The sequence below is a fragment of the Stegodyphus dumicola genome, chromosome 3 (assembly GCF_044657685.1).
Source record: "Stegodyphus dumicola isolate Sdum_Otavi_A_Nest chromosome 3, ASM4465768v1".
NCBI classification, from domain to species: Eukaryota; Metazoa; Arthropoda; class Arachnida; order Araneae; family Eresidae; genus Stegodyphus; species Stegodyphus dumicola.
Genome location: NC_140770.1, coordinates 177174013 through 177200163, shown reverse-complemented (window position 1 = coordinate 177200163; position 26151 = coordinate 177174013). Strand labels below are relative to the sequence as shown.

At 31.8% G+C, this 26151-nt stretch overlaps 1 protein-coding gene and 1 long non-coding RNA gene across 3 annotated transcripts in view; one reads left to right on the top strand and one right to left on the bottom strand.

The window, feature by feature from the left end:
* Nucleotides 1-658: 658 nt before the first annotated feature.
* LOC146998219 (uncharacterized) overlaps nucleotides 659-26151 on the top strand; it is a 53064-nt gene continuing 27571 nt past the window's right edge. Inside the window, exon 1 of the long non-coding RNA XR_015040378.1 lies at nucleotides 659-957. This is a non-coding gene — a long non-coding RNA (uncharacterized LOC146998219). The remainder of the gene's footprint in view (nucleotides 958-26151) is intronic.
* Nucleotides 22608-26151, bottom strand: part of LOC118195587 (syntaxin-binding protein 5-like) — a 331030-nt gene continuing 327486 nt past the window's right edge. For both annotated transcript variants that reach the window (XM_085813670.1, XM_035366922.2), the window contains one exon: nucleotides 22608-23881. In XM_085813670.1, coding sequence (XP_085669796.1) covers nucleotides 23744-23881 — 138 coding nt within the window. In that variant the 3' untranslated portion in view covers nucleotides 22608-23743. The remainder of the gene's footprint in view (nucleotides 23882-26151) is intronic.

Sequence of the window (26151 nt, the reverse complement as noted above, 5' to 3'; positions counted from 1 at the left end):
TACTTACATGTTCATATGAATAATAACTTTATCTTGAGATGAAAAACATTCGAAAAGAATTATCTTTATGTCATATCCTGTATGGTCTGCATATGTGATCTTACATGATAATAAGTGTGTAATTTTATATGATAAAAAGATGTTATTATTAGAACTATATTAGGAGTTGTTGGTGTTTCGTAGAAGGCGAACTGAGATTCACTTTCATGTTTTAATAAGAAATGTAATATTTAGTTGTTAGTATCACATAAAGTGTTACAATTAAATGTTTCCGAGAGATAAATATATGGATCTAAAAGGAAAGTTTTTGAAAACAGTCAATAGTTTTCCCAATAATGTGAAAATTAAAATATTTAAAATCAGTATCAACTATTTAATTGACAAAATTTGAGAGAATCAACCAAATCAAAATAAACTATCATAATTATTCGTATATAGTGCTGTCTGATAGTATTATTAATAATGTTTTGTTATTTTCTGAATATTTAGTGAATAATAGTGTGTGATATAAGGGCTTTTACTTTCATAATCACATGTGCAGCATCTTAAGACAATCTAACTATCCCATGTATTTAATCTTGTTGATTTATCTAATTCTGATAAAATTGCATGTCACTTTTCATGTCATTCGTATCATTCTGGTTAGAAAAGTCAAGACGTTATCAGATGATTGACATATTAGTAAATAATGATATCTCAATACATTAATGAAATGTATGCGTTTTCTAAGTGGTTGAGGGATATTACTTCTTGATGAATTTTATTTGATTGGTGATTTCTTAATCTGTGGAAACAGCATACGCAGTATAAATTTATGTTTTCCAAATCGACATTACCGGTAACCTAGCTTTATGCTTGTTCATTGTGTGTATACTTGCTGTCCTTTTTCAATTAGGAATAGATAATTCTTCTTTGATCTCCAACGACACTACTGATAATGAATTCGTATCTAAGGATGTAAGTTTCGCTTTATTTTATGGAATATACGTTTAACATGCTTAAGGTTTATTACATACTTAAATGTTTATGTTATTAGAGAAATGCATTCTTAGTGTAAAATAATCTAATATGAAAACAGTATGTTGTTAATATTTAAGATATATGACGGCTATGATGAATGATATAATTACAGCTTAAGAAATGCATAAATCATTCTAATACTTATGATTTTCTCATGTTTTATCTCAGGTGTGTCCTACTTGCGACAAGAAGTTCACTTTAAAACAAAATTTAAAACAACACCTAAAGATCCGTCCCTTTAAATGCGTGGAATGTCTTTCAACAGACATATGACAGTCCATACTTAAAAAAAAAAACACCTTTCCAATGTAGTGTGTGTTTCAAGAGATTCACCCGTGTTGATAATTTAAGAGTTCATGAAGCGATTCATCTCCGAAATTGCGAGTATGTATGCTAGTTTTCTTAAAAACAAGTTATCTGAATCGACATTTGAAATCTCATGAAACATATTTTAAATGCAGTAGCTGTCCAAAACGATTTACTGAAACAGCATGAAACTTCTCATCTTAGAAACTGTACCAATTGTTCACAAGTGTTTAAAAGAAAAAGTGATCTGCAACGTCACATTCGAATGGAACATGATGTGACACGAGCCCTGCAAATACGAAGAAAATTTGACCCTGTTAATGCATGTAAGTCTACTAAAATCACAAGTCTTTTTGGTGTTCTCAACTAAGTCGATTTTCTCTAACACAGAGAATTACCAAGACTTAGATGTGTTACTTAACTCTATAAAATTGCAACTTGTAGAAAAATTGATTTATGATGTAGACACATATTGGTGTCTGAAATGGTATTTAGTAGTTAATGAGTCGTGAGAATGAAAATGGAGACACTGAATACATTGATCCACATTTTCATAGCAACTGCTTAGAATTATTTATAGGGCATTATATAGAAAGAGAGATTGACGAAGCCTTCGAAAAAATAAAAAAGAGATTTGATGAATTTAATGAACATGGCTCAATGTGGGTCTTGGAAAAAGTTGTTCAATGCGAACTAAATATTGTAAGATATGGACCTCTTTCTTAAAGTAGTTAGTTATTCAACTATAATAAAAGTAAGAGTATTAAACTTTAATACATATGCATGTATTGAATGATGATATTACATTGATTAATGTAAATAACTGATGATACATGTATTAACATAGTGAATTCTCACTTTTATGAAGTTCTAAACATTCCTACAAATATCATTCATGAATGTTTTATCTAATATATGCAAACATAATAATATCTTATAAGGTATTTTCTCTCTCCTTCTCATATGTCTTCGTGGAACTGGAAGCACATTTAGTTCTATTTGAGAGGTTTAGAGTTCGAATTCCGGAAGGCATTGCAAAATTTTCACTCTGATTCTACAGTCTATGCAGTTTTCGTCTGTATTCGAGAATCCATAAAAGTTTAAATATTTTAGAAATATCATATAGATTGGGGTAAAACATCTCTTACTCTGTCTTCCTTTGGTTCACTTGGTAATGACTAGATGCTGGTAAAGATATGTATATTCTTAAGAGTTATACTGTGTCCTGTTTTTGACGATCTTTCGTTCATAATAAAATATATTTGAAAGAGTTATAGTGTGTGATGTTTTCGACAATCTTTTGTTCATAATAAAATATCATAGTAAAAATAGTGAATAAAAAATTATTGAAATTAATAAATTAATGAAAACTGACGTTATGGAAAGAAAACTCTAGAAACAATTACATTTTCAGAAGTATATCAATGTTCCTTTTCTTAAAAAACAGCAGATGTGTCGTGGTTTTCATTTCTATTTCGTTAAAAGTTGAACTTGTAAAGTAAAAATTTTCTATTAGCGATTGTAATTAAATAAATCAAGAGACAATCCATATCATGAATCAAATTCATGTCTTACATCGGATTAAAAAGAAATATTCTAAATCTAAGTGTTTATGCCTATTTAGCACAAACTGTGTTCATTTGCTTCTTATAACAGTATGTTGCCTTTAAACTAAAACCATTCTTATAACAGTATGTTGCCTTTAAACTGAGTGAAAATGCCAAGTGTATTTTCTGGTGGTATTGATATACTTGCGAAAGACGTTCTAAAAACCTGAAATGTCGAAAGAATTTTACAATTGTGTACCGTGTGATAATAGTCTCCTTTGGTATCTCTACATCAGTTATCGGTTGAGGGGTATTTTGAATAGAAGAAGGTAATGCTTGTGAAAAATATACTAGTTCTATTTTGAAATGAGAAATAATTCGCTTTTTGTCAGCTAAGGAAACTTGTAGTATTATCAAATAGAATGTCAGTGAAAGACATTGGGGTTGCATAGTGAATTAAAGAAGGTACTGTAGGGAATTTGAACAAACAAGGTAAGGTTTCTATCATTAAAAGAAAAAGCTGTTCAAGAGATGTATGTTAGAATTAAAAGTAAGATGTTAAAATTTAAAAAGATGCAACAGAGTAAAACCAAAGAATACTGGTAATTCCCATCTATAAAATAGTAATTTAAGTACAATACTGAAAAAGTTGGTTTTAAGAATTTCTTTGTGCATGTGATGCAAACAATTGCTAGTTTTTCATGAGTGCGGGTATAGATGCAATTAGTGCAGGAAAAAGGCAAAATTAGTTCAGTCAAAGTTTCTAAAACATGAAAAAATAATAGTATGAGCAGTGTAAATTCATTTGAAGTACTGAAATATAACGTAGAGTAAATATTGGAAGATGTAAAAGATATTTTGATATGTGTAGATGAAACACTGAATGTGTAATGTAAAATTACAAACGAAAATTATGAATACACTTAAAGATAATCGGGATTTAAAACTAAACATGATGTTAGAAACATTTGAAGACCTTAAAACTATATGAGAAAGAAATACATTTAGATATAAATGGTATTAAAGTTCTGAATGGAAATTTCTGAATAAAACTTGTAGATGATCAATTATGATCGGAGAATAACAAGTATTTAAAATAATATCGGATGGGGTTATGACAGGAGAATGACAAGTATTTAAAAAATCTGATGTGTACACCACATGACTTCCTTGTACGGAATATTAAATTATACGCATTTGTTTATTGCATTTCTTTTAAACTTATTGGATTTAATTAAATGTACTTCGCCGACAGCGCATAAACCACAATAGAATAAAGGCATTCTTTAAAATTCACTCTATTTGCTTAACATAGCGACACTCTGGCACTAGGTTCACTTAACAGTATTATATTTCATTCATATTATAACTCAGAATGCACAAAAAGTATACCATTTAAAGAATTATCTAATCGTTGCCACATGTTCTTTTCAAATACTATAATAAAGCTAGAACGATGTAAAAAAGAAATTAAGCAAACAAAACAAAACAAAAAACAAAAACAAAACAAAACAAAACAACAACAACAAAAAAAAAAAAAAGTTTTTTTACAGACGATTGAGTATTTCTCATTCAATTAATTCAGTTTTCACTTCGCGACAAGACAAAAATACATAAAAGCTCAAAATATCTGTATTAAAAATTACTAATTATTAAAAATTAAATTACTAATCATTAAATTTAAGTAAATCTTAAACACTTATTTCCTCGAAAAAATTCCAGAAAGGATTAAGCATGATTTAATTCGCAATAATAAATGAAGATGTTATTTTTGTTGTTGCGAAGCTTAGTCTCTCTAGATTGGCAACAAATCTACAATTCTGCTGTTTCAAATGTAAACAAATATGTCCGCCATGTTATTTAAAACTTAACCGCACTTAAACAGCTTTTAAATTGTTGATAATTGTACAAATATTGCTTCCAGAATTACGAAAGGCGTAAAAACCTTAACCGGAAGATAAGAACAACATAATTCAATCATTTTTAAAGCAAAAAATGTACAATTTACAAACATATAAGAGTAAAGAAACTGAGATCATTGTGCCGAGTAACAGAGTGGATATATATATAAATATAGTATTTATATACGTTTGGTGCGGCCGATTGCAACCAAAATACGAGGTGCACATCTACATGTTATAGCAGTCCTATATACAAAATTTCAACGTTCTCAGGCTACTCGTTTTTGAGTTATGCGAGATACGTACGTACGTACATACGTTCGTACAGACGCCACGAAAAATTTTCTTTATAATTAATTTTAAAGCAGTTTCATAATTTTTTTGGAGGAAACGAGTCTTTTATTCTATCCTTACGTACAGATATCACGCAAAAACATCGTTAAATTGCATTCGATAGCGGTCAGAATGGATATATTCGTTGAAATATGCTGCCGGAAACTTTTCGCGATTACAATACTTCCTTTTTACTTCGTACAAGGTAGTAAAAATTATAAGGAAATGTCTGAATACTCAGTTAATGAAAACAATCCATATCGTTAAAAAGTGTGAGAATCCAATTCGTAATTCCTAAAATGGGATAAAATTTTGGAATTACGAATGATGAAACACAAAATAAAAACAGTATAATAAATAAGTTAAACTAGAATTGTGAAATATAAACTAAGAAGGAAAATCATGAACGTAAGAAAAGTAAGTAATAGTTATAGACTTAAATTAAAAAAAAAAAAAAAAAAAAAAAAAACATATTCGGTAAAGAAGACATTTTTAAACATGTGAAAGAAATTAGAAATTCTGTAGAAAATTAAGTAAAAGAACTAAGATCACGAAAAATAAACGTTTCTTTTTAAAACAAAATTTAAAACAAGTGATGACAAAATTTAAAACAATGAAACAATGAAAAAACAAAATTTAAAACAATGAAAGTGTGTATAGAAAACTGGAATGGTTAAAAAAAATAGACGGAAAAAAAAAAAAAAAAAAAGATGCTAAAAATTATGTTTTAAAATTAAATGGTATAATAAACAGTAATTATATATGATGCTAGACTATTAGAAATAAGTTAAAACTCCGAATATATCGAAAACTATAACGTTAAAAAGAAAAAAGCTGGAAATTGCATTTAAAATTAAGTAATGTAACAAATAAATAGTATATATGGGAATACTTATATTTGTGAAATATAATGTATAAATTAGAAAACGGAGTATGTTAAAAATTACAAAGATATGATAAAATAATAATATATAGAAATAAAATAAAATATTACAAATTAGAAACGCTAAGTGTTAAAAATATGACAGTAAACAAATATGTTTATATCAATAGAAAAACCTAAAAATATGTTAAATGTTCATGGAAAACTAGAAAGGATAAGAGTGTCAGAATAAAATTGTGTAATAAAAAAAATTATCTTATAGTTTCATTTTCATGACATCATGCATTGTCGTTAGAAGGAAGTCTTTTTTATATTTATTTCTCTTATATTGTTTTCAGAGTCGCGCATTGAATAATTTTAACACCAGACTTAAAAATATATTTCTAAAACGTAAAATTCACTTTTTCATCAACAGAGGGCAGCATCGCTACATCATCAACATTAAGATGCAAAAAATATTCCCTGTTGCCAAATTTTGAAAAACTAAATTTAAATGAAAAGCAGGAGGTCTACAACTCAATCAGCAACTAAAAACAACTCCACTCAACTTGAGACGTCATTGGCCATGCCCTGGTGTGATGTCATCAATGACGTTGCGCGATGCATCTGACCTTGATCTGACCCTCTTGTTGCAGAATCCCCATTATTATACTACTGTTCTTATAGTCAAGAAAAGAAGAGAATTATTGAAAATATAACAGGGTCAACTTTGTTAGTCAAAAACTTGACCCATACCTTTTGTGACTGTCATTTTAAATTTCTGATATAACTAGAGTAAAAGGAATAATTGAAAAAAATTAGGGCCAATTTGTAAGTCGAAAACTTAACATACGTATGTTTTCCTTTTGAATTTATTTCACATTAACTTTGTCTTACATAGTTAGGTAAAAGAATATTAATGGTACTAGAGTAAACTATGTTAGACAAAAAACTTAACACATACTTGACTTTTTTTCGAATTTATTCCCATTAACTTTTTTCTTATGTAGTTTGTAGTGTTATTAGGTCTCTCGAAGAAGGAGACGGGAAAAATAAGCATTGCCCTTGTAAGATATTTCTCCCACCTTCTTAACATGCCTGCGTGGTGTAGTGGTCAGTACGCTCGGTGCGTATTCGAGAAGTCTGTACCTCGGATCCCGGCGAGGGCATTGCTCATTTTTCATCTCCCCTGCTTCGAAATGATATAGAGTTTTACAGTCTTACTGAAACTCGAATTTGGATCTCTAGAATACGCACCGAGTGTGCTATCGTTAAAACACGAAGGCATGTTGGAAGAAGGGAGAAAATACCTTACATTCTCCCTCCATTTTAAAGAGCGATTGGAGATTAGAGGAACAATTCGCCAAATCCTGGTGGTTATGAATTATTGTCCAGCATCTTTTAGTTCGGGTGGCATTGTAGAGTCATTAGGTTATTTTGAAGTACATGAAAGATGAGGAATGCTCTTGCCGGGTCTCGAAGCTTGGATCTCTCGAATACGCCCCGAGTGTGCTACCGTTACACCACAAAGGCATGCAGGAAGGAGGGAGAAAATATCTTCTAAGTTAATTTTAAAAAAATCAATAAAGCAAATTTCACGATTTTTGTGTTTTCAAGATGGGTACCGGTCTTCGAACCCTTTTTTGAGGGACTGTAGGTGAGCATATGAGTGGAGGTGTAGGCTCTTCATCTCATTAGAATATCTTTCTAATTCCATTCTTTAAACACCAGCCTCCAAATTGTTACTATCCTAATAAATGTACAGAGTTCAGTTTCAGGTTGTACCGTTTACTTATCTTTAAGCCATCATACGGATCAACAAGATTTAGGTGGCACAATAGAGACAGTTGCCTGAATTCTTTTCCAGAATAAGGGACTTCAACTGACATAGTTCACTCTGGAAAAGTAAGAATGCAAACTCTCGAGACACACAAATTGAGAAGAGGATTGAATATCATCGCTTATGTCTTCTCAATAACGGACAGGATACCTACTTCCACGAGACTTTAAAGTCATTTCATACTATTGATCTAACCACCTGTTTTGCATTTTAACATTTAGTGTTGGAAATAATTCTTACAATAGTGATCATTTTCGCATTTTTATCCCATAGCTATCCCACGAGAATGAGTAAATCCCATGTTGAAGTTTTTTCGCTTTATAATTGATATGATAGACTAGGAACTCTTCTCTTCACCTTCACGGAAGAGATGGTGAAATGATGTTCAGATCGATGATGCAGTTAAAGCCGTTGCGGATATTATCATTCAGACAGCTACACTATCTGTACTTGTGACATGAACAAAGCTCCCACCGCACTCAAAACCATGGTGGAACTGTGAATGTCATGAGTTACTGAGACAGCAGAGAAAAGCATGAGGAAATTTTGTTAAATTCTCCGATTTGTCAAATTTTATAGACTTCAAAAAAGCTAAAGCAAAATCAAAAGAATTCTCAGAATGTGAGGGATCATGAATCACATCTGTGTTATCAACAACAATTTTTACGCCAAAACGAATTTGGGAAAGAGAACAGCAGGAGACTTTATAAAGATTACTTGGCCACTTTCTCTTACTCACTTTCTGGAAAAAGATGGGTAAATTGTTAGCAATAGAGAAGAATTTGCAAACACTTGGATGACACAACAATAGTGAGATACCTGATGCCGTTTGTGCAGCACTAATTATTCACCAGCATTTCTTTCTCTCAAGCTACCCTCCGAGATAAATTCCATTACATCAGTTCTTCCTATTCTGCGTATTATAATAATGATTTTACTATGCTTGAGAACTTTATTTGCTTTGTTGCAGACGCATAGGACTATCTCAGGTCGAGATGGAATTAGTTATGAAATGAATATGCATCCCTCCTGTAAGTCATTGATTGCCCTTCTCTTTTTTTTCAGTCGAGTGTGGAACAAGCATGTCTTCCATAATGCTTGGACGATAGCTGTTGTCATTCCCGTTGCAAAGCCAAAGAAGCACGTGAAAAAATCCTTCGCACTATTTACGCATCAGACTTACAAGCTTCTTATTCAAGTTATCTGGAAAAATGGCAAACTGTTCATGAGTGTATTTCTTTGAAAAGAATCCTATATTCTCGCTTTATCACAGCGATTTTCATAAAGGAAGGACAGCCATGGATAACACGCTGCTTTTGGAAACAAAGTCGTAATGCCTTCGTATAACGAAACCATCTTGTCTTTGTCTTTTTGGACATAGAAAAATATAAATAGACATGGAAAATATTTTAAAAGTCCTCCTAATAAGGCATGGACATACGGTACACTTCGTCATCTTCATGGCAGTGGCTTGCTAATTTCATTTAGAACCTTTCTGAAGGCAATGATTTTTGAAATTTGGATTAACTCTGTATTATCAAATGCTTCTGAACAAGAAAGTAATGAACGTTAGTTACTCTGTTGAGTTTACAAATAAATTATGTTTTGTACGAACTTTCTTCTACAGTGTTGGGATCATTATATGTTGATGATTTGCAAATTAGCTGTCAAGACGCAGATATAAGTTAGGTTGAAAGGCAGTTGTAGATCGCTCTGAACAGGATCCATGAATAGTTGGGCGAAGTACTTTTTGTTTTCGAAATAAAAGACTGAGCGCACTTTTTTTTGGGAACCGAATACTGCTTACTGAGCTTAAGGTTACATCTTTATGGGTTGCTGATTCCAATTGAATTTGAGGTAAAGCTTTTAGAGGTGATGTTCGATCGCAAGCTAACTGTTATATATGTAACTGTAACTGTATCTATTATTATCTTTAACCATAACTGTAATATAGTATAGTAGATGAGTAATGTAGAATAAACGGTGTTTGTGTACATCTTGTAATCATCACTGAGCACGTACCCAACACATATAAAATACAACACATGGCGCAGCCCGTCGTTGATTAAAAAAGAAAATCTTTTTTGAAGAACCATGCAGCCTCGGTAAACATGTTCTAAACAAAAACATCATGGGAAGTTGTTTACTGTGAAATCGAAACTTATATCGCTGGTAAGTGAGTTGTTTATTTTTATTGGAAGTGGCTAAAAATACGTATATATAAACTATTTAAAGTCCTAAATTAAATATGGATGGATTAAAGCCACCAAGTAATCTAAGTTTTGAAGGAAATTTAAGCGAAAATTGGAAGAAATGGAAACAAAAATTCCAAATTTATATGTTCTGGTGGTATTACTAAATCACCTGAAATTAAAGTAGCTATTTTATTGCATATAATTGGTGAAGAAGCACTTGAAAAATTTAATACTTTTAATTTAAGTGAAGAAGATAAGAAGGATGTTGACAAAGTAATTGAAGCTTTCGAAAATTTTTGCATCCCGAAAGCAAACGAAAGTGTTGATAGACATATATTTTTCTGTCGAACACAACATGTAGGTGAATCGTTTGATGATTTCTTAACCGATTTAAAGAAATTAAGTAGCAACTGTGGATTTGCAGAATTAAAAGATAGTTTAATAAGGGATAGAATAGTAAGTGGAATTCTAAATAAAAATCTCAAAGATAGATTATTAAGGGAAGATCAGTTAACATTGGAGAAATGTATTAAAATGTGTAAAGCTTCTGAATTAGCAGAACTTCAGCTGAAAACTTTAACTGAAGAAAATAAAATAGAAGCTATCAAACGTAATAAATTTCGACCTTCAGAGGAAAAAAGTCAGTCTTGTAAGAAAGACTTTCATGTAAAACAAAAGCAACAAAGTACTAAATCTTCTTCAAACTATCAAGGAAATAAGTACAATAATCCAAAACCATGTAGAAAATGTGGAACTTTTCATAAGTTATACAACTGCCCTGCTTATAATAAGATTTGCTTGTACTGTAAAAAGAAAAATCACTTTTCTAAAATGTGCACTTTTAAAAATGTTAATGTTGTACAGAATAATTTAGAGCATGAGTTACATAATAATGGTAATGAATATATTTTAGGGTCAGTAGAAGATATAAATCCATTTTCTAAAAATAAAACCGAATGGTTTGAAAAACTAAAAGTAAACATATCTAAATATTTATTTGTTAAGTTGGATACTGGAGCTCAGTGTAATGTGCTACCATTGCCTAAATTTAAACAATTAAATTTAAGAGAGAAATGTTTGACTAAATCAAAAGTCACTTTAAATAATTACAATGGTACTACAATTGATGTAGTTGGAAAATGTAAATTATTATGTGAAACATCAAAAGGGGACAAGGATGAAGTAGAATTTCAAGTCGTAGCATGTGATAAAAATGTTCAGCTATTTTAGGTTTACCTACATTGCAAAAATTAAACCTAATACAAAGGATTTGTACAGTAAATCCTGATTCTAATGAAAAGTTACCAGAACTTTTAAAAGGATATCAAGATTTGTTTAAAGGAACTGGGAATTTAACTGGATATACATATCATATTAAATTAAAACCAGGAGCTGTTGGTAAAATAGAACCCTGTAGGAAAATTCCACTTAGCTTATTAAATCCATTAAAAAAGGAATTAGCAAGAATGGAAAAAGATGGTATTATAAAGAAAGCTAACCAACCAACAGAATTCGTGAATTCATTAGTGGTAGTAAGGAAAAAGGATGGAAATTTAAGAGTGTGTTTAGATCCTCAGCACCTTAACCAAAATATACTGAGAGAACATTATCACATACCAACCTTTGAAGAAATTTCATCTCAAATGACAAATGCAAAGGTCTTTAGTATTTTAGATGCAAACAAAGCATTTTGGCAAATTAAACTGTCAGATTCAAGTTGTGAATTAACTACATTTAACACTCCGTTTGGTAGATATTGTTTTTTGAGGTTGCCATATGGACTGAGTTCATCACCAGAAGTTTTCCACAGAAGTTTTTCTGAAATTTTCAGTGATTTAGAAGGAGCTCAAATATATATAGATGACTTATTAGTTTGGGGTAAAGATAAAAAAGAACATGATTCAAGATTAAAGAAGTTGTTGGACAGAGCCAGAGAAAAGAATGTTAAATTTAATTTAAATAAATGTAAATTTGGGCTGAATGAAGTGGGACATATATTTTCTAAAGATGATTTAAAACCAGATGAAGACAAAATTAAGGCTATTCTAGATATAAAAACCACCAAAAAATGTAAAAGAATTGGAAACTTTCCTAGGAATGATTACATATGTTTCTAGATTTATACCTAATGTATCAGAATTGACATCATGTTTAAGAGATTTGTTGAAAAAACAAGTTATCTGGAACTGGAATGCAACACATGAAAAAGCATTTAGAAGACTAAAAGATGTCTTGGTAAATAAACCAAGTATTATGATATAAACATGCCAGTAGTTTTATCTGTAGATGCATCTCAAGAAGGACTAGGAGCAGTCTTACTGCAGAATAATTTACCAGTGGCATATGCATCTAAGGCATTAACAGATACACAGAAGAATTATGCTCAAATTGAAAAGGAAACTTTAGCTATTGTATTTGCGTGTGAGAAATTTCACCAGTATATATTTGGAAAAAATATTACTGTGGAAAGTGATCATAAACCACTGGAATCAATTTTTAAAAAGCCATTAAATAAATGCCCTGTAAGACTACAAAGAATGCGTATAAGATTACAGCCATATCAGTTTGAGATAAAATATAAACCAGGAAAAGAACTTTTTATAGCGGATGCATTATCAAGATCATTCACTGATAAAGGATCTGATTTCTTTGAAGGAGAAATAGAAGCTCATGTTGGATTAGTTGTAGAATGTATACCAATGTCTAATGGTAAAATGGAAGTTTTTCAACTGGAAACAGAAAAAGATGAAGAACTACAAGTTTTAAGAAAATTAATTAAAACTGGATGGCCAGATGAAAAATGTATGGTTCCAGAACTGGCAAAACCATATTTTAACTTCAGAGAAGAACTATCAGAAGCAAATGGATTAATATTTAAAAATTCCTGTGTTGTTGTACCAAGAAGTTTACAAAAAGATATGTTAAGCAAAATTCATTATGGTCATTTAGGAGTAGTAAAATGCAAGATCAAAGCAAGAGAAATATTATATTGGCCAAGAATGTAAAAAGAAATTGAAGATTTGGTATTGAATTGTCAAACATGTTTAAGTTTACAAAAAGCTAATACTAAAGAACCAATGATATCTAAAGAAATACCTAATGGTCTATGGGAAGTATTGGGAACAGACCTCTTTTACTTTCAAGGAAGGGATTATCTAATAGTTATAGATTATTTTAGCAAATATGTTGAAATTAGACATTTGGAAGATTTGTCAAGTGTAGCAGTGATAAAGCAACTGAAATCAATTTTTACAAGACATGGTATTCCGAAAATAGTATATTCGGATAATGGTCCACAATATAATTGCAGGAAATATAAAGATTTTGCAAGAAGATGGAATTTTGAAACCAGAACTTCAAGTCCAAATTATCCACAATCTAATGGAATGGTTGAAAGACATATTCAAACTGTCAAGCAAATGTTAGAAAAAGCTGTAGTTGACAACAAGGATCCATATTTAGTTTTACTGGAATATCGTAACTCTCCTATTTCAGATGAAATTAAGTCACCTTCAGAATTGATGTTTGGAAGAAAAGTAAATGGATTGATGCCTATAAAAGAGAATTTTGTCCAAGCTAAACGATATGAAGACCATAAACATTTTCTGAAGAGACAAACCTTACAAAAAAGTTATTGATAGGAATGCAAGACCATTAAAACCACTGAAAACAGGAGATCATGTTTACATAAAAGAGAAAGGGAAAAAACTACATGAAAAAAGGAAAATTATAGAAGAAGCAGAAAGATCACGTTCATATAGGATTATAAGAACAGATGGAAGAATTGTAGAAAGGAACAGAAGAGACCTTCTTAAAGGAACTAATCAGGAAGAGTTTGCAATACAAAACAACTATGAGAATGAAGTTATAGATGAACCCGAGATACATGAAAATAGTAGGAGCACTACAAATTTAGATGTGCCTGTAAGTCCTTCAAAATCTAACAGAAGTGTTGTGTCACCAAATAGCAAAAGAGGTATAGTATCATCAAATTTTTCAAATGGACATAACTACGTCACTCGATCTGGTAGGACTGTTAAGAAACCTTATTATTTAAAAGAATATGTTTAATATTACTACTATTATTTTTTTTTATAAAAAAAGGGAGATGTTATATATGTAACTGTAACTGTATCTATTATTATCTTTAACCATAACTGTAATATAGTATAGTAGATGAGTAATGTAGAATAAACGATGTTTGTGTACATCTTGTAATCATCACTGAGCACGTACCCAACACATATAAAATACAACACACTAACCTTACTTCCTCATGTCCTATATACCTGAGAAAGAAGAATTTCAAAAAATCTTAAATACTTTAAAAGTCCTGGTGAACTCCTTCTGCGGCGCAAAACGTGGTTCAATGATTCACATTTACAGAGCTCCAGACTGGATTATGTCTCAGTAATATATGGATTAGCACAGACTTCACTGTTACTGAATCTAGGTTTCGTTTATCATCATGCTCTGTAGATTTGTTCTAGAGCCTTCAGAACCTCTCCTGGGGAGTCTGCTAGTTGATTTGTGTGAACCACCACTCCAGCTGAGGCTCGAGCAGCCGTTCTTTATGCATTATTACAATATAAATCGCAATAACATCCAACTATGCTTCTTTTGATGGTGAAATGTGTGAACTGCTGTTTGAGCTCGAATGCTGTGCACCTTCATTTTTCTTAAGAAATCACTCACTTATTAAAGAGTACTGCATGCCTGATGTACATGAAGTAAAACATTTTGTAATACAGCCTTTGGAGAATGCACGAATTCGACTTTTTAATGTCTTTAAAAACCTAAAATACTAAAGAGACCAAATATCAACAAGTTTTTTTAGAGCACAGGCTGAGGTACAACAGTTACATTCACATATAGATGGATGGCTCGAAATCAACAGGTCATACTGCATGGTGGTTCATAATTGAAAATAATATAAAAGAAAGACAATTACCCGATATATTGTTGCAAAATGTCCAGGCGCGGTGGGATAGCTTCCCCACAAAGTAGATTTAGGGTCGCCAGAAAATGGCAAAGGAAGGCAGGGTTGCCGCATTTGGCAAGAAATCGTCCATTTAGCGGCAAAATTGGCGATATGCCATAGATGGATGGAGAGACTCCTGGAACGAATTCTTACTGGTTTAAACCCAAAATGTTCTCGAACACAAGCCAAAAGCTATATATAAACCCTGCTGGTACGCGAAGAGTCAGTCCCTGTGGAGTCAGTGTCTTGTTTAGCGAGTTGATAGTCAGTCAGTGAGCCAGTGTCTCGAAGTCTCGTGCCGGGTTGGTCGTCGAGTGCATCGAGAGTCTTTTAATGTATCATGAGTTAGTGCATCGTCGAGTTTTATCTTAGAGTGTGTTAAGCTACGAAAATGACCGAAACAAGTCGGGAGCTGTACTCTAGTGTATCGTTGAGTGCATCGCGAGTTGTAGCATGGAGAGTACCGAGAGTACGTAGAGTTCCGAGAACGACCGAGGAGAGTCGGGAGCTGTCTTTGGTCCTTTGCCGTCGCTGATTGTGCCAGCGTGTTTATAGTAGTTTTTCGACGACTGTAAGCGTGATTTTGGAGCTGTCTTGAATAATACTGGCTAATAAAGTGTATTTCCATTCTCCGTCAAGTGCTGTCATCGTTATTCACTCCAAATCCACGAACCCGGCCCATATGTAAGGAAAATACGTAACAATACATTTACTTCTGAATTAACTACCTTATATTTACACTATGTTATGCTGGAGAAGATTGATAATTTATTCTGACTCGTTTAGCATGCTAAAAGCTTATATATTAAATATAAAATATTCTCGAACCTCAAGAATCCAGCTGTCGTAGAACTTCTAAAACTAAAGCTGAGGAAACGTGGATACTGTACTGCTGGGTTCACATGTGGTAATAAAAGGAGATAAGCTATATGAAATCGCAGCCAAGTTTGCTAGGGAAACGTCCTGTCAGCTTGTTCCTTTTAGATATATTAAAACTGTAATCAGCAGCAAAATGTTTTAAAAATGTCAGCTTTTATGTGATTTGCAGATAAATAATAAACTGAAAGGTATAAAATCTAGAGAGGAGAATTGGGAGGCTACTAGAGACAGGAAGCCATTTTAACTCACCTAAGAATCGATCACTTGGGTTATTCATAATTGTCTTCTGAAACCGGAAAAGCAGTGTTTAACTTTCTGTGCGTCGCATTTTAACTGGCTGTCCATATTTCGAGAGGCTTCATTTGAAATATTTTAATGCCTATGATTTGTCGCTTGACAGATTAATTTTGAAAGAATTTATGCATTCAAAGGAAACGGATTATTATTATTATTTAATTTGAACTAAGGTCAGTTATTGTGTTTTAATATATTTTTAATAATTATCATGGTTCTGTGATTTTACTTGGTTTTATATTTGCATTCACTGAGTTTTATTCATGTATTCATCTTAGCACTTTTTTGTTTCATCAGTTTATTTCATCAGAAAATATGTAGTTTTAACTAAACAGAATTATATAAATTATGCTTGGAGCAGTACAATCATTTTGTGCTTTGCGCCTGTAATTAAACCAGTCAACCAACCAACCACCTACTTGGAGTCTTACAGAACTATCGGCTTGCTACAGAGCATTAGCAAAATTGTGCAACCCATAACCTTCATCAGAATTCAGAATCCTCTCATTGTGCCAAAAACATCATCATTCATAGCAGTTTTGGCTTTCGAAAGCAACTATCATTGTCAAACTTTTTATACAAAGTAGTAAAGATGGTTTTCGAAGGGATCCAAACTAAGAAAGTGTAACAGGTGGCTTTTTATTTGATGCAGTCAAGTCTTTTGACCTCATTCGGTTGAATGCACTTATATACAAACTACATCAGAACTAATTAAATCCTACTTAATAGGCATATATTCCTATCTCTGGCAAATATTCTACCCGCCGAGTTATATCAGCCCGTGTACCGCAAGGGTCTCTATTAGAACTTAAACATTTATGTGCAAGGCATTTTATGCACGCCCGAATTTGCATTTGCAATATACGCTGATGACCTAGCAATCCTTGCTCAAAGTGCATTCCTTAACCCAGTCGTCCAACACTTACAGAACCATGTACAGTCAAAAGTCGTTAATTCGGACACCCATAATCCGGACCTCAAAGCTAAAAACTTTCTGCGCATGCACCGCGTCGGCACATGCGCACAGGCGTTTTACGCGTGCGCGTAAGACCTTGACTACTGCACATATGCGTGTGCACAAGTGCAGAATGCATTTTCGCCTGCGCGTTTAATGTATAACGGATGGTGTAAGCTAAAATTATCTAATTATCTATTCCAGTTAATGTTAATGATTACGTTGTTCCTTAATCTTCGAATTGGATCCCGCTTATTTTTTGCAGACTGTAAGAGCAATTTTATAAAAGTAAACTTGAACTTTCGATTATGTCAAATAGAATTTCCGATGCTGGAACTTCCAAAGGATCTGCAAAACGAAAGTATGTTTCGATGTCCAACAAACAAAAAGAGGAATTGCTGCAAAAAATGGATAAAGACATGAAGAATGTGACAGAGAGGTTAGTGAAAACGAAAAAATTTCGATTGACAAGTTAGTCGGTATTCTCGGCACAGCAATTAACGGGACTTTAACAGCGGAACTTTGTAACTGAACAAGAAATTATGTCTTTTTATAGAATTAAAGAGAAAGTATTATCACATAAAATGAAGCAACTTAAACAACTTACATCGAGAGAAATGTTTAATAAAGTAAACAAATAAATATTAAGCTTTTTTTTTTTTTTTTTTTTTTTGGTAAATTTTGATACTCTTTAGATGATTTTGCTCTTTATTTCATAAATTACGGTTTAATATTTTTAATTTTAGAATTTCTGCATGCCATCTTACGAGATTTAAACTGATGATCTATAATCTGGAAAAATCGATAATCCGGAATCGCCGAAGTCCCGACGAGTCCGGATTAACGACTTTTGACTGTATAAGCATTGTAGACATGGCTGGAAAAACTGTGGCTATTTTATGGAGCTATTTTGCCCTGGGCTAAGCAATTCCTTTTTATCTTAGAGCAATCCTGAGTAATTCTTCCTCATGAGCCTCACACATTACGTCTATTATTCGGAAGTTTCGAAGGCGCAAAGCTAAACTTAACCTCTTAATTGTTCGAAACAGCAGTCTATCATAATCAGGACACTCATTAATAAATCCATTCTACGCCCCACACTTTGCTGTGCCTGCCCAGTCTGGACTTATTCCTGTTAAACAAATCGTTAACAGCTCCACACTGTCCAGAAGTATTTTTCGGGAAATTACAGACGACTCCCCCCCCCCTGCAGGGTCATTCCTAGGCCATTAGCTGCCCATGTACTTTCTTAAGATTGCTGCTCCCAAATTAAAAAAAAAAATGTTCAATGATTAATAAAATTTTTATTTCATACTCACTAGGTACTTACATAAAAAACTGTATAAAAAGTACTTATATGTATATGACAAGTACTTACAATGAATTAAGAATATTTAGGCGTGGTATTGCGAGAGTCCGCTACTGCTGATTTTGGCTACCCACGTACTCACTGCACCGCTAGGAATGGCCCTGTTCCCCTGGTATGTTTGCAAAAACAGAATGCATAAAGAGCTGAAAATTGGACATAATATTATAAAGAACATAGTAATTGGACATAATATTATAAAGGACTGTCAAAGATTTTCATAAACGCCAAGAGGAGATAAGTAAACTTGCAATTAGAATCTGTAACTACAACTTCAGCAACCCAAAATAACATCAAAAGACCTATGGACATACTAAATGGTCAATTGCTTGTATAAAATGCATATTTTTTGTTTTGTAAGTTCGGTTCCTGATTTTTAAATATAATTAATACATATATTGATATAATTTATGACACCATCTGATTAGCACTTATACTGAAATTTATTTTCCTATTCTGCTCATGTGAATTATGTACGTGGCGTGGTCTTGACCACTTATTTCATCACAAACAACTTAATAACTAACTAAATTATAGTGCACTAATCTGTAAATATAAAATGTTAGGGCCTAGTAGCCAAGACACCCTGATGTCTAACACTCTTATACAGTCAAGCAACTTTGTCATAAAATGAGGGAAGAGATCATTATCGTAACCCAGTCATTCTATATCATGAGTTCTCAAACGGGGGGTGGGGATTCTTAGCCTCAGCTTTTATTTAACTGTTAAGTATTTAGTTTTGATTTGTGAATATAAAAACTACTTTTCTTTAAGTTTTGTTATTTACCTACATATTCTATACTTTTTGTTGCTTAATTTATAAAAGAAGTTAAGACATTAAAAGTAATCTAACTAAATGTATATATGCATTTTTTTAGTTTTGGGAAGAAAGGGGAAATAATCTAGAAATGGTGAAAAGGATGCAGTAAGAAAGCCATATCAAGAAAGTGAAACTATTAACGTCTCTTCGTAATTTCTTTAAAAACAACAGTGTAAAAACAATTATCTCTTCAATTTAGTTTCATATCTTAATTTGTCATTTTCATTTCAACAATGATTGAGGGGATAAGAAAGCTGAATATTAGTAATTAGCTTTAGGGTAAAATCCCAACGGGTTGGCTGTCTTATGTGGTTTACTTTAGGTGTAACACAAACAGATGTTGCACTGTATTCATGTATGCATGATGTGAAGCGAGCCAGTGTCCATTACATTGCCATGTGTCCAACTGTGGAGTGTAATTAGTCCAACTAGCAAGAGCAATGAATGAGTGCAGTTAGACCGTATTTTTCAAGCTCTATTAAGAAACACAATATGGAATTCAATTGTTTATAACTGAATAATAATGATATATTTTTCAGTTATCAAGGTAGTAGTATATAATAGTCAGCAATTGTTAGCTTTTACAAATAATGACAGAAATCTGAGTACATGTCTTCTAATTATTCAACAATCCACACCTAAGATTTTCAAGTTTTAAATTTCGGCTTCTGATTACAGTCCTTATTTATATATTGTTGCATTCACACAGAAAGATTACAGAAGGATGAAAAGCTAGGAATTCACAACTTTGTGGGTGACAATAATTTATTATTTGAAGAAATTCACTATTTCAAACATATTTTCTTTAATATTCTACAATTCTTTTTTTTTTCTCACAAAATGCATGATTTTAATCAATGCATATTCATTACATTTTAGAAAAAATATATATATTTTTAAGAGCTTCATAAAAAAGTAAATTTGGCTTAATATGTTAATATGCTTTTAAATTTAAAGAACTTCCCTTTTCTAAATTATTACACTTAATTAAATTATGGATCTCATGTTTCTAAAAAACCTAAGCCTTAATTTATTTATGGCATATTTCTCAAACATGAAGTTAAGAAACTTATGCTGTGACTGAACTACATAACACTGAAAGCACTTCATGTATAAGTTCTGGCCCACCAGCGGCCGAGCAGTGAAGTCGCTGAACACTGGTAGTTCGAATCCCGCATGAGCTGCATGAGCGTTTTCGTGGTTTTCCCCATGTGTAACGTGTATACGAGCCAGTTTCCCTTAGAAAGTCCTCCACGAAGGCATCCCTCCTCTTAGGCAGATAGCCCTCGAGGCGTTGCCGTAAACACACACACACATGTATAAGTTCTGTTCCAGCAATTTTGAGAAACATTTATCACATCACAAATCTTTAGGATATGTTTATGTGTTATCTTGATTTCAAGTACTTATTAAATTGCATATTTTTGTCTATTTAGAGGTAATTAAACAGAGTTTTATGTTAAAAAATTTAAAGTTATTAATACAATATTTGACCAGTTTCACATTTCATTTTAAAAATTACAGCATTTTTATAGAAACTCATTAATTCAGGAATATAAAATTTCATTTCTAACAATGACCTTCTGGAAAAATTTCTGCCTACAGAAAATTCTTGAAGAAATCATTAATTAAGCACGAACTAATTTAGAAACAGTCAGTCAATCATAGTCTAGTCCTTTTCTATAGTAAGTCATCAGTTCCGTTGTTGTGAAATATATTGTGCATGTTATAAAACATTATTGTTGTTCTAGTGAACTGTGCTTGTGTAGCCACAAGCAGTGGTGTAACTGAATTCCTCCCAAAATATAAAATAAAAAATATTAATTTTCAGTCTATTTTTTAATTTTTGTTACATTTAATTTATAGTTTTCTCTTCAATAATTCAACCTTTGATGCTTAAAGTTAAAGATAATTGCACAGATAATAAATATTAAGATTACATGTGAATTTTTAGACAAGCACCCCCTGAACTATACAGTAAGTTAAAGAAATGTAAGTTGCAATCATCATGCAATCTGTGCCAGGGGATGCACTGCTCCTAGTAAGAGATAACATTCCGTCACTGCCTATAAGCATTTCCGACATTAAATGGCTCTTCAATGGCTTGTGCTACTGATGGCCTCCCATGGCCAATAGGGTAGTAGTAGTAGTAGTAGTAGTAACGGAGGACGTGGGCACCATCCCTCTACCATTACGGTTAATCGGTTCTGCCCACGTCCACCCTTATCTAGTATTTATTAATAAATCAGAAGTTTTTACATTGCCATATAGTGCCATATTAAAAAGATAAATAAAAATAAAAATAGGGCCAATAGGGTACAAAGGGTCCAACACACATTTACAAAATGCATTGTCAATAGCATTGTGTAAATCAAAACAACAGCCACAAGGATCTCATTGGTAGGCCCTATCTATTTAGTAGCTTTAAAAATAAATTTTGTATATGTTGTTTGACATAGTACATTAAATTTTTTTTCTATTTTTGAAGTGAAAACGTGTTACAGTTTTACCAACTAAAACTTCCAAAATTGTAATTTATATTTTTTACATTATACTGGAACTGTTTAGTTACCTGTTAATAATCTATCAATATTATTTCACTCAGGAATGGTTTAATAGTTTAATTATTAGTTTTAGTACCTTATAAATAAATATTTAATTTAGGAATATTGCATACACATTTTGGAAGGATTCACAAGCCAAAAAAGTTTGGGAACCCTTGCTTCAGAAGATGAAAATATTTTGCAGCAAAGAAAATGCTCTTATTCATCTGTGCACAGCAGTGAAAAAGGGCAAAAGTGCATTATTTAATGTGCAGTGAGAGTTTGATCAATAATCTATATCTTTCATAAATATATTTCTGACATTGGCTACAGCAATATTGTTTTTTCTTGTAACAAAATGAATACACATAAGAACTAAATGCCAAAGCAACAAAAATCAACATAATGTGAGTAAATTTAATTTGGAAATTGGACTATAATTTGGAAAACCTTTGAAATTATAATCCTGCAAATTTATTCATGTTATGCTAATTCTTATTGCTTATTATTTAATTTTATTATAGAATGGCCTCTGAGGCATGATTTGAAAAAAGAGTCTTGTGATTGAATTATGTAACATAAATAGTACACCCTTGATAATTTTTGAAATCTAACCCCCTTTTTCCTACTACTATATATTGTATTCACATAACAGATTTCTGCCAACCTAATAATGAACTTTACAAGGGTTATCTGGGTATTATTGAAGTACACTGTGCAGTTGAAATTATATTTATATTGTGCTATTTCACACAGAGGACAATGTATATGAAAACATTAGATTTTATTCTTAAGCTTTGGTTCATCAATAAAAACATCAATAACAGACAGCTCTTCTACACTGTCACTTTTCTCTTTTTCATTTTGTTCAATTTTGAAGCGATTAAAAAGAATCACTCTTATTTGAAACATAATTTATAGCATATAATTTTAGAAACAAAATACAGGTATAAACACCCAAAAAAGTATTAGGACTTTTTTTTTCAGGTGGTGTTTTTATACTTACATCAGAAATCACATTCCATCAGTTTTAGAGTGCATAGTCAGAGCATCCCTAGGACACCATATTTATACATCAAACATGAGAATAAATTATTTGGTGGTAATTATTTAATAAACTCTGAAATATTATTATGAGTACTTACAAATAAGTATAATTTACTGCTCTTTTGATACTAATTGTATCACAATACACTATATTTTTCAGTTACATAACAACCTAAATTAATCATTGCATATTTTTTTTTTTATTATTCTCAAAACTAATAAGCTCGGGTTAGCAAAATAGTTTAGAGAAAACAACCTTGATGGAAACTGCACTAAGTATCAATCTTAGATTTTTCAAGCACCTCATGAATCTTTAATTTCATGATTATGAAAGAATTCAAATTGCAAAAGAAAATTGAGGAGGTGCATAAAATTGGTGCATTTTCAAACAAAAAGATAAAATTAAATATATATGTGTGTTAATGGTATAACAAGTGCATAATGAAGGTTAATTTCAGGTAAATGAATTTCTGATTTTCCAAGTCTCGACTCAATTTTGAATCAGACTAGAAAATATGAAAGACGACAAGTTTACTGAAACATCTGTTTTAACACATAGTTTAAACAGTGTCACGTTTTTTCCTATTTAGAGAAACATATTTTGTCAACATTAAGTGCATGATATCTTTACCATAGCACAGGAAACTTCATTCCATATACAGTCAAAACTAATGTTGCAGTATTTAAAAACATCTGAAAAATGTACACAACAAATTATGTTATTTTTCCCTTAACATGTTGACAGAGGGGGCTATATTTCGTCTAAAACGAATACTTCTCTTGACTGCCCAAATGTTCTTGGGCTCAAGGGGAAAGACAAGCTCCCTTCTAGCACATTGGTTCAAGTTCACAAGTCAGAGTTGATACCACTTTTTGTCTCTGTATCTGAGCAACAATTGATGTGATTTATCTGCTAACATTTCAGCTTCGGTCATCATGTGAACTGTTGTATCTTCAAGTCTACTCAGGTTCTCTCCTCGTTCGTTTAATGCCTAAACAAACAAAAGTTAATTTTAAGCAAATTATGCAAAATCTTACAATAATAACAACAGACATTTTGTAAATTACAATATTCAACATAATCTGATTCTACAACTAAAATCAAGATATACATGACACATATTTATATAGAAGAAATGAATATTTTATAGAAGTAGGGTGGGTCTAACAGCATCTTGATCACTCTGAGCTTATTCAATAACACTGGCACTTTAGTCACAGGAAACAAAATCACAAACTTTCTGAGCAAATGAAATTCCCTCATACAAGTTGCTATACAGCACAAGGCACCACCCAGCCAGTATGAGTATGTTTAATGATGTTGACCAATGGGGCCTGGTTCACATCCAGGAGGTGGCATGGATATTCCTAAGAATATAGTGTCTGTGTGGCAAGACAGCCTCAAAATATATGGTGAGCTGAAACAAAATACATGGTGAAAGTCCTCTCGAAAAGTTGGATGACATGGGAAGACTGGTGGAAAGCTCCCAAACTGCTCCCTGGGAGGAGCAGGGTTCGTACACATTTCCTTACATGAAAATTAAGGACTTTTAAGGACCATCAAAGAAAAAATTAAGGACCTATCAGCAAACAAAAAAATGAATAGAATAAAGCAATTATCCATACAACCGACTTCATGCTTGTAATTTCACTTTAAGAAACTAACAGATGTGTGTATTATGCACTATTATTAAATTCAATTTAATACTTGCCATAAAACAATTTTGAAAATTAAACTAACTCCCTACAAGTTATGAAGTAGATAACATTAAATTAGGAACATAATTTCTTGAAAACATGTATAAGTGTATTTTACACTAATAACAGTCACTATTTTAGAGATTTACATGATTATTATTTAACTTATTTGATATTTATTTAAACACAGTCAACTACTATTATAATCACAATGTAAGAATATTTTGCAGATTAAAATAACTGATTTGTAAACATACAATTTATTTCCTTGGTTTTTTGAAAGATACTAGAATAATAAACTGTACAATAAAATATACAAAACATTTGTGCTTTTTTTAAATCTGAAATCTTTTCAGCTATTTTAACATCTAATTTATTTATGTCTATTTCCTTTTCTTTAACTATTCTTCTAAGTTCATTTGCTTTGATAAGCAAATCAATGTTCCTGCTGGTCTCAGCTTCATCTGCTAAAGCATCTACTTCTTCATTAATATCTTTAACGTCCCTTTGAAGAAATTTTTTCTTCTTCTTCATATAATCAATTTCTTCCTCAATAATATTTCTTTTCCTCTTTGAATTTTCAGATTTAGTTAAAGATTTTTGTTAAGCTGCTGCTGATCTCATTTCTTTATTAATTTCGATATTAAGAACACCCCCAGAAAATTTTATGTAATCAAATACTGTACGTTGAAAAATGTATGATGAGTCACTTAAATTTTCAATTTCAATTGCTTTATTTACAGAGAAGCCCCTTTCCACAGAGGCCTGTTCATGTGACAAGATAAGAATACTTGTCACAGTGAATACTTGAATAGTGAAAATATACATTTTTTACTATATATATATATATATATATATAATTTATTTCCTAAACAATATTGATTAATTGATTATATTATCTCCTAAGTTTAATTAAGGTAGAATTATTTTAAAAGAGTGAATCCATACTGGTAAGTTATATTTTGAAAGATATATATATATATATACAGTACAAAGTCCGAGATCCGGACATCCAATATCTGGAATGATCTAAAATCCGGACCTCAAAGCACCACCAACCAATTTTTTAGGGCTTTTTTGAAGGGAAAGGGTATGCTTTACGCACGCGCATTATATTTTTTCCCTCATCATAAAAAAACATGTCGGAAATCCCGATTCTTAATCTCAGTTTGGTGCTAAATAAAATATCTCATTATTGAAGAAATAATTATTTTAGCATAAATTTGTGTGATTAGTAACTTGACTCCATAGCTGCGTATCTGCTTAGCATAATCTCAAACCGAAACATTTGTTAATTTTACATCAACTAATATTTTATATCCTTGAGGCCGAAATCGTGAATCATTATTTATTGTATTTTGCTTTCATCACCCCATGTTTATCAACGGATGACAACTTGAGTTATGAATCATGCAGCGACGCCAAATAACAGAGTATTATCCGATTACAGATTTAAGTTTATTGCACTAAAATGTTGACAAGGGAAGATTTAGCAGAAATTTCTTCCTTATGCTAAAAATATATTTTGTTAATGATACTCATAGGACAAACGATTATATTTAGT